The sequence below is a fragment of the Coloeus monedula genome, assembly GCF_965178545.1.
Source record: "Coloeus monedula genome assembly, chromosome: Z".
Lineage (NCBI taxonomy): Eukaryota > Metazoa > Chordata > Aves > Passeriformes > Corvidae > Coloeus > Coloeus monedula.
In genome coordinates this window covers 45,255,115-45,265,270 of record NC_138822.1, presented here as the reverse complement: position 1 = coordinate 45,265,270, position 10,156 = coordinate 45,255,115, and the positions used below count along the sequence as shown (strand labels likewise).

Sequence of the window (10,156 nt, the reverse complement as noted above, 5' to 3'; positions counted from 1 at the left end):
CCGGGCAGGGCGGGGCAGGGCGGGGCGGGGCAGGGCGGAGCAGGGCAGGGCAGGGCGGTGCAGGGCGGTGCAGGGCGGTGCAGGACAGGGCAGTGCAGGGCGGTGCAGGGCGGTGCAGGGCGGGGCGGTGCAGGGCGGTGCAGGTCGGTGCAGGGCGGTGCAGGGCGGTGCAGGACAGGGCGGTGCAGGGCGGTGCAGGGCAGTGCAGGGCAGGGGGGAGCGGTGCAGGGCGGTGCAGGGCAGGGCAGGGCCGGGCGGGGCGGTGCAGGGCGGGAGGTGCCGCCGCAGCGGCTGTCCCGCGGTTTCACCGCGGAAGGGCTCGAAGGCCCGGTCCTGCTCATCCAGGGCGCCCCTCGGGCTGAGGCGCCGGCGGGACGGGGAGGGGCCGGGCCGGGCCGGGCGGGGCGAGGCGGGGCGGGAGCGTCCCCGCGTCCCTCTCTGCCCGCCCTCCTTCGCCTCGGGCGACGAGGGCAGCGGGAGGCGCGGTACCGCGCTCGCTCTTCTGCTCGGTGGGGGCGCAGCGGGCGGCACGGCGAGGTGAGGCCGCCGGGGGGGCCGGGTGGGTGGCAGGGTGGGAGGGTCGCCGGGCCGCGGCTCTGCAGGATCTGTCCCGCCGGGGTCGGCTTGGCTGGCGGCGGTAGGGAACGAGCGGCGGCCCCGGCGCGGGGCGTGCGCGGCGGGCGGCAGCCGGCCGTGAGGGCGGTGAGGCCGGCGAGGGGCGGCCCCGGGCGGGCTCCGTCCCGCGGGAACTTCCCGCTCGCCGCCGGCAGTGCTTGCAGAGGTACCGGGCCGGCTTGCCGGGGCTTAGCTGGCGTGCTTGCCGGACACTGATAGTACTTAATTAACCTCGCATTTCCTTGTTTCTTCAGCCAGCCTTCCCTCTTAAAAGTCTTGAGCCGGAAACATCTTTGAATATTCCTAGCGGAGGTAGAAATAATAATGTTGGAAATCAATGCAGGTGTGAGATACGTCCTCCTGCCTACCCTTCTCGGGAAGGGTCGGACGAGGTGGCCTTCCGAGGTCTCTTCCAGTCCGGGCGGTGACCTGGGACTGACTGTTCACCATCCTCCTCCTCCTTCCGAGCTAGCCCCGCGTCAGTCTGCTCCTTGCTTTCCCTCTCCGTGAGCAGGGCTGCGGAGGCCTTACCCCTGCTCAGGGCACTGATGACTTTTCCAAAGTTCATGCCTCCAGGGGCCTTCCTTCTGCTTGCAAAAGTCCTACCACCACTTCTTCAGAAATTTTGATTCGGCTGTTGGGTACAGAAAGAACAGTGTTTATCGCCTGGGCCCAGGATGTTTGCCTTGCTTTACTTCATTGGTTTCCCTTGTCAGCTTGAAGATAGAAGGAGTTGATCAGATTTTTAGAAAATCTTGCTCCTGAATTGAACTTTTTTGAATGGCTTTTCATCTTACATCTTAACAGCATTTTGCTCTTAAAGAACTACTTGTAATGTTGAATTTTTTTTTCTCCTGGTGGGAGGTCTGCATGTTTTACAGTCAAACCATGTGTGTAGCTTTGCAGTGGTGGGGAAATGGTAGCACTGTAGTAGGTTTCTCATCACATATCTAAATTCAGTGTACTCTGTTTCCTAATCTTCGTTTAATATAAGTGGATGTCCTATTAACTGTGATCTTAACAAGCTAGTTCATGCTGTTTGGAAAAAATACTGGCAACAAAATATATTCATAAAAACAGATGAACAGTATGGCTAACTCTTGAGATAGTTCAAGTGTATAAGTTTGCATGTTTAATTTTATTTTTATACACAGTACTACAGGTGGTAGTAGTATTTTCCAGAAGTACACCTAGGCAGCACATCCAGAAACATGTGTTTTTCCAGGTATTCTAGGACATTTTATCAAGTTATTTTTGGTTAGCTGACTTCTCTCATTGGAATAGATGCCTACCTTAAACCTCTAGCATCTGGTTTGCCACATACCTGTTTGGGAATTTTCTTTAATCAGATAAAGGGCATTGAGGGTGATTGGTTATTAGCTTCTTGTAAAGTAGTCATTTGAAAGAAGAGAGAGTTCTTGAGCTGAAACATAATTAGTGGTAACAGTCACCCTGTGGTTGGACAGATAGTGCATTTTTAGGGTTTTCATAGTCTTCTGATCTATTACTTCTAGTTTAAAATGCATTAGAAAAGGAGGACCTGAGACCTGAATTGACTATCAAATGGTTATTTCTGAGCAGGATGAGCGTGAAGTTGTTGAATGTGTTGTGATGAAAATGCCCTTCCTTTCCTGTGAAATTGTAACTTGATAATTTGGGTAAATAGTGACTCAGTGACATTCATTCAAAGTATAGAAGTTTGAGTAGTGGCTGTTGCTGAATGTTTCAGGGTGGGTTTTTTTTTTTCCTTTTTTTCCTGCATTTTGTAGGTCCCTGTGTAAGGCATATAGGAAGTTTGTGGTCAGCAGGCTTGAGTTCAGTGCACAAACTTTAAATCTCTAGTGGAAAAATGTTTGTTTGACCTCTTGACTTGCAAGTTTGAAAAGAAAAACCACCCCCGGACAGTGTTGCTGCAGAGGATGATAAGAAATCTGTGCTGTGTTTTTTGACAGTGTACAGTTCCTGACCCCTATGTACGGTTTGTACAGCCTTGAAAGCATAAAGGTTGCTGCTGGCTGCAGCTGGTTCTCACCATGGGGCTGTGAATTGTGGTGCTTGTAAGTAAGATCCTGCTGTAAGAACCAACTGGATTTATCTTTCAAGGATAATCACTACTGTGTATTAACCATGAACAAAATGAAAATTTAAAGGTTTTGACTAATTTTTTTCTGCACTCCATTTCCACCCACTCACAAACAGTCACTTTTTTTTGGGAAGACTGGGCACACAAATGTTTGCTCTCTAATTCACTTTTTAAAGAATTACTTGTTTTTCCATTTTTTTTTTTTTTAATAAAACCAAAGTTCTAGTACCTTCTATTCTGATTTACTTGTGTCTGGGTATAACTAACTAACTTGTCAATGGAAGAAATTTTGAGTTAACTTGCTTGGTTAATCCAGCATGCTTTAATTCAAGCAGTTGGGCATAGGAATTTCGTGACAATAGCTGAAAAAACGAGCAATTTCTCCCAGAAGCTCACTGGGAAGTTGGAAAAGAATCTGCAACAGGTGGGGATAGTACCACTGTCTGTCTGAGGGGCTCCCTTGGTGGGAGAAGGTTCCCCATTCTGGTCCAGTCTGGTTCGGATGGGATCTTGTGACCTCTCTGCTGTGTGTTAATTGGTCCTTGTTGGGGTGGGTTTCTTTTTTTTGGTTGTTTGCTTTCTGTTTGGTTTGTTTTTTATGTGTGGGGGGATTTTTTTGTTGTTGTTGTTGTTTTGTTTTGTTTTGGTTGGTTTTTTTTGGTCTTGTCTCTGGTTGTGGCTCTACCTTTCCATAGGGGTTTTAGTAAGACTTTGTCCTTACTCAGACGTCCAAGGAGCTGCGCCTTCACTTTTCAGTGGCTGCTTCAGCTGTGCTTGGTCTTTAGATGCTGCTCTGCCTTATCCTGGCTTTGTACCAATGCATTGGCTGGGTGGCAGAGGAGGTGGTTGGTAGGCAGGTGTGCTGGTGGGAGATAAGGGAGCCTTTTTGCTACTCTGTCTGCTGTGTGTCTATTGACTTTTTCATCTTTTTTGATTGTTCCTGCTCAGCAGGTCTTATAGAAGTATACAGATCTGGACCCTGTGAGCAGAGAGACTTGGCTTTGCTTCTGGGAGTCTGAAATGCACCATTTTGTTTTGTGTTTACCCCTAGTGTGTTGGTCTTGAGGGTTCGTTGGCAAGGTTGTTATTTATCTGTAGTGGAAGATTGCTATCCTATATACCAGCTATCCTACTTCAGCTGAGTACAGTAAAAGAAAGACTTGCTCACTGTGGGAAGTAAAAGTATGCTGTATGTTAATTTGCTTGAGCATCTCTGAGTCTAAAGCATCTCATTTTCAGTGTGGTACCACTAGTTTGGCAAAGCAGAAGGATGAAATCTGCTGTTCAGAAGTCAGGAATTTTACGCATACGCTTATTTTTACATCTGTCGTGGACATTGGTGAAAGATGGAGTCTTTCGTGTTCAGTAAAACTATTTTCTTACCCATAAAATCAGAAACTTGTTTTATATTCAGCTCAGATAACTGTGCCAGAGCAGATGTTTCCTGAAAAACAGCATGTGCAAACGCATTTTCATGTAAATGTGCTTATTGAGCTGATTTGCTTATCTCTCCTCTGAAATATGGGTGTGTATATCCATGGCAGAATGTTAATCAGTTTTTATTTTTAAACTATTGCGAGAGAGAATATCAGTATTGCAACTGAGGTAAAATTTTGGGTCTTCCACTCAGTATGCGAGTGGAAGATCCTTCTGTGTCTTTCATATTTTTCCTCTTTCTTTTGCTTTTCCTCTGTTCAGTATAAATTCCTAATTAATATAAATTATTTAAGGGCAAACAACACTGCCTTTTCTAGAAAGAGCAATGTATTGAAGTCAAACATACTTTAGGGAAATCAGCACTTTCTTGCCTGTTTGTTTTTAACAGCTGAAAACAGCAGAAAAGGTGCTGATGCTGCCAGATTTGTATACTATCTAGGTGTATTGGCGTTTTTTAAACATGGTTTTATGCCCGTGCTTTAAGCTGCATGGTGAACTAATTATTCTTTCTTTGAACAAGATAGCTGCTTTACCTCCTTAAATTTTTGACCTGAACAGCTAGTCCCATATATTTATCCAGTAGATAAATTCCAGTGCAAGCTGTTACTGCTGATAATGTGAACCATTTTCTATAATTCTGACAGCTATGAGGAAAATATCAGTTATTTTATTCAAGTCACACTTGGAATGAATCATTGCATCTTGCAGTGCTATGTTTGTAGTTTTTTCAAGTGTCAAGTGCACCTACTAATAATACTCTTGTAGCAAAGAGCAGGATAGGGATGACTTCATGACAGGTTCTGACAGATGTTTTTTAAAATACGGTATTTCATTCTGGTATGCAAAATTACCTCAATTCTCTTGTTCTTACCTTAGGTGGCAGTGCTAATCATGCCCTTTGTGCTCTCATTTTTGCTGCTCTGGAGGTCTGTGGTTCTTTTCAGGGACCACATGTAAGATATGGTGGCTCTGTACTTCTCACTTTCCTGATGACACAACAGGAAAATAGTCTGTGCAAGATGTGTGTGTTTCTGCAGTTCATAGCTTTCTACTGGAAATTTGTGCATGACTCTCCGTGTGTTTTAATCTACTGTATCTTAATTTTTTGCTTTACAAGAAAAAAAAGCACAGTTCCTCCCCATGCCTTTGCTTCTTAGTGTTGACCTTACTTCATCTGTATGTGGCCCTGTGGATGTTCACTGGAGCTGTGCTGCATGTGTCCCTTTGCTCCTTAGATGAGGTTTCCTTTAGGCAAGAAACTCAAGTCTCAGGTGTTAGACTTTTTTGCATTCTTTCTTTGGATTGTTTTGTGGTGTGTTTGTGTGTGAAGAGGCAACATTTTCAGAAAGTTGCATTTTACTCTTACATATTCTGGGTATTCCACCCTCAAATACAAATTAGCAAGCTTTTCAAATGAACACACAGATTTGAAACCTTCATGAGTCTGGCAGTATTGTGCACTGACTGCTGAGAAAAGAGGAGAAGATAGATTTTTATCTTGGCTGCAAAGGGAATTTTGCAGAGGATGCATGTGCACTCTTAGGTGTAGGTGAGCTGTTAAAGGACTTAAGTGCTGGATGTACAGTAGAATCCACATTTCTGGTACCTGCAAAGTGGTGCCACCACATTCTTCCCCTGTGTTTACAGTGTATGTTCACATGAAAACCCTTTGAGAGCTGCTACCATTTATTAACTTTTAAAATCTTGCCACCTGTGCACTGCAGCTGTAGGGAAGAGTTTGCTTTGCTGAAGAGCATGTACCTTGAGAGATTGTACAATATATTTCTAGTAAGTGTATCCATTTTAGATTGAACTAGGGCCTTGTGTTGCATATGTATTTGCTGTCTGCCTGGTCTTCTGTGCTTATTTTTGCTGTCTTTTGTCTACAGGAGTGCAGAAAGAAAAGAAGTTAATCTCATTTTACAAGGGAGCAATCTTCTACAAACTACAGCTGAGATTCCGAGCGGAGTTTGAGGATTCATAAAGCTAGATGCCGCTAGGCTTATTAAGGCCAGATTTTACCATGTCATGAAATGAATGTAGCCTATTTCAAAGAGAATTGCAACTGCCCTTTGCCCTGCCAATCTTTTAAAATGGGCTGTTTCACAGAAATTATCCAAGTCTCAACAACAACCAGTAGTATCCCTGGTACTGCTAATTCATTATTTATTTTCTGCAGGAGCAGAGAAAGCAGCTGAGGATCAAAACGGAGAACACTTAATTCAATTTAGCATTGAAATCAATGGAGTGTCTGCTCATATTCATATTAATTTCCATTTTTAGATTATCCTTTAAATAATTTGATTCAATCTGGTTTCCTTATTTATTTACAAGCTTGGGAACAAGAAGTTAGAATAGTAGTATCAGATGGAATGAGTTGAAACGGCGCAATTTTAGGAAGCAAAGTGCAAATTCATCCTCAAACAGCAAGACTAAGTTAATTTTCTGAGTAAATTAGGTAAACAGAATCTGTCCTCTAGCCCAGTGTTGTCAGCTTAGCTTTTTGGGTAGAATATATGATAGAAGGATGGCTGGTTCTGTTTACTGCAGATTTTCATTGTATTGTTATCAGTGTTGAAGACATTGCCCTCAAGACCATGTGAAGATTTATGTACAAGCTAATAGTGTGCGATGACCTTTTTTTGTCTTTCAGATGGAAATACCTGGACAGGTCAACACTAATACATTTACCTTCCTTGCTGGGTGTAGGCCTGTCAGCTGAGAGCTGTTGCATTATTGCAAAGAAAGTTTTATTGTGTGTATAAAGTAACTGTAATTGGGGATGCAGTATAATGTGCCGTTTTTAATTTGCAGGTTTCCATACTTGCTGTGGTTCTTCGGATTTGTTTTTTTCTTGCAATGGTAGGACTAGGAAACAGCTGTCGCGGGATGAAGTCTCCACCACTCCTCGTGGCTGCACTCGTGGCGTGCATAATTGTTTTGGGTTTCAATTACTGGATTGCAAGTTCTCGCAGCATGGATCTGCAGGTAACATTCCTTTTGCTCTGCATGTCACTTTGTACTTGTGCAGGTAATAAGCGTAGTTCACAAGAAGGATGATTCTCCTTCATGTGGCAAGTCAGGAACTTCAGCTTATTGTAGGAACTTCCATAAATTTTACAGTTGTTGCTTACCAGTAGTTGGAGACTGGGAGAATGGGAGTATATGAAAGGAACCCAAAACTTGAACGTGCCTGCATGTGTGATACTTGTTACTTCTGCTCACACAAAGCATTCAGCTGTCTTGGGGCTGTTTCACATTAAACATGTGACAAATGCCATCCCCTGTTTTTTGTCCCCTTCTCCCAAGCACCCCCAGTTTCCTCACCATCATGGATGTAGACAAAGCAGAAAAGGCCTTGACTTTTGGAAGCCCTACTCAGTAGTAACAAAAACATCTTTATATCATGAACTCTGTGTTCATCACAAATCTAAAACAGAGCCCCACACCAGCTACTGCGAAGAAAATTAACTCTACCCCAGTCAAAACTGGCACACTCATATCCCTAGATTTGTCTTCGTATGTGACCCATAAGATTGTTTGCCTACTTTCCCACCCAGTACAAGGAAATCTAGGTTGTTCAGTGTCTAAAAATCTAAATTTGTGTTTCTTAGTGACCTTTCTGAAGAAGGACATGCAAGTCATATGGAATAATTACCTTGTCTGATGATAACTAAATTTTTTATGGCTACTGAGCTTGTGTTTTAATCCTTTCTGGAGCATTTGTTCTGAAGTAGGGTACGTGAGTCAAGTTTCTGGTTTGTGACAATCTGCAGGACAGGTTTGGGGTTTTTTTTGTTGTTGTTTTTTGTTGTTTGGCTGTTTTTTGGGATTTTTTTTAAATTCTTTTTTTGTTGTTGTTTTGCTTTGTTTTGGTTTGTTTTTTTGTTATTGTTTTTAACAAGCTAACCTAAAACTTAACAACATGTTGATTAAATGTGGCTCATGAGAGCTCCTTCCCAGTTTATCCAGTGAATTTGTGTCCTCTTTGTAACTGAGCCAAATTTTAGTACTGAGTTGGCAGCTGAAGGAGTTGAGCTCCTGTTTCACCTCAGAGTGGGCACTATTCAAGCAGGACACTTGTGTCTGGCCATGCGGTTAGGGGTACGTCTTGGTTTTCCCGTATGACTTCTGAGACTCTGGTCATCCCTTGCTTTCCCTTTAGTCAGTGACCTCAGGATGGTGGCTACCAGTGGGTAGTAACTGTATCGATATGGCTAAGTTTTGCTGCACTTCCATGAAGCAGCTGATAGTGAGAAATATGCCACCATCCTAGTTTATCTTGGTCTCAATAACCTAGAGACACAAGGTCCTCTGTTATTACTGATGTACTGTACCATCTTGTACATTTCTGCCAAAGTTAGCCTGAAAATTACTTCACTTGTGCTTAGTCATGCACTCTGAATGGAATAAAAGCATAGCTGAAGACATGGATGGGGCTTCTAAAGCACTCTGTAGAGCCATTTGTTTGTTGGCAAGACTTTGCAGCTATTACGACTGAAATGGAATGAGTGTTTTTCCTTGCTATTCCAGCTAAACTGCAAGTCTTCTTTTCTTTTTTTTTTCTCTGCCTCCTCTCCCATTTCTTGCTTTCTGTGGTGGAGAAGCAGAGTAGGTGGGTCATAATATGCTACATAATACATAATATTCTACAAACTGTTGTGTAAGAAGGTTTGGTCCATGTTCGTGGAGTCTTGGAACATGCACATTTTTTATTATATCTAATTTTTAATCCACCTAGAATCACCAGGTCTTTTTTCATATGGGTAGATTCTGTTGATATTCCAACCCCTTTCCATGTTTTTGTATTCCTAATCACTGCTGAAGAAAAATTTTAACCTAAAATGTTTAGAAACAATGTCCTGCTAAACTAACTTAGTACTTACAAAAAAAAGTGGAGGGGAAGGGAAAAGAATGTGAAAACATCAGGCTTGATTCCTTAGCTTATGTCTCTCTATTTGTATGTACTGGATGTGATGGTGTTGAATTTTCTTCTGACTGTAGCTGCTCTTTGAGCAATCAAGAAGAATGATGATTTTCTGTTTATGAATGAATTTTTCTTATACATGTCTTTGTGTAATAGCCATCGGTGAGTTGTTAATATAAAAGTTGGGCAATATTGTCCTCCGTCTGCTTTTTTCTAGCTCTTACAGGAAATCAGATTGATTTGAGAGCTGAGTTTTCACACTGAGTTAGTGTAGGACCAACACAGAAGTGTAGAGCTGTCAGAATTGTATGGGTTACATTTAAAAAATTGTTTGACCTTGTACTTCAGAAAGATTGTAGACTCTATCTTTTTTATGTTTATGTTTTGATTTGGGTTTTTTTTTAAGCTCAAGTACTGAGCTTTTCATTTTTTTTATCTTCAAGTGAAATTTTGACAGTGCCTACAAAATATGCACTCCTGTTAATTTATGTAAAACTTGGGAGGTTTGTGTCTCTGTGTGTATGACAAGTATCCCTGGCTGACCCAGGACTTCCATGATACCGGCATTATTAGAGCTGTGAAATTTGCTATTCCTTGAATACATTGGACAAGATTCTGGCAAGGGGGAAGCATTTCTGTTTGCTTTGGCTAATCTGCTCTTCCTCAGGGTCGAGTCATGGATCTGGAAGGCAAAGTCCGCAGGGCAGCAGCGGAGAGGGGTGCTGTGGAGCAAAAAAAGAATGAATTCCAAGGAGAGCTAGAGAAGCAACGACAGCAGATCGACAAAATTCAGTCCTTGCACAGCTTTCAGATGGAGAATGCCAACAGAGTGCATCAGGAAGAGAAGGTAGGGCTTTTTCTAGCCACGGTGGTCTGTGAGACTGTGGTTTACCAAGACACACTCTGCAACAGAAAGTGTTGCTCACATGTTGCAGCTGATGGGCGTACAGTCAGTGTTAGTGTGGCAAAATGTTTTATGATTGTATGGTATTGAGAAAATGGACCTTGAATGCATGTTTTAACATTTGCTGTATAGCTTAGAAATACTAGAAGCTGCAAGTTCTGCAGTTCTGAATAAAACTCTTACCCCCTCT

At 43.0% G+C, this 10,156-nt stretch overlaps 1 protein-coding gene across 1 annotated transcript in view; it reads left to right on the top strand.

The window, feature by feature from the left end:
- Positions 1 to 487: 487 nt before the first annotated feature.
- Positions 488 to 10,156, top strand: part of GOLM1 (golgi membrane protein 1) — a 34,068-nt gene continuing 24,399 nt past the window's right edge. Inside the window, exons 1-3 of the mRNA XM_082301648.1 lie at positions 488 to 537; positions 6,950 to 7,123; positions 9,730 to 9,909. Coding sequence (XP_082157774.1) covers positions 6,995 to 7,123; positions 9,730 to 9,909 — 309 coding nt within the window. The 5' untranslated portion in view covers positions 488 to 537; positions 6,950 to 6,994. The remainder of the gene's footprint in view (positions 538 to 6,949; positions 7,124 to 9,729; positions 9,910 to 10,156) is intronic.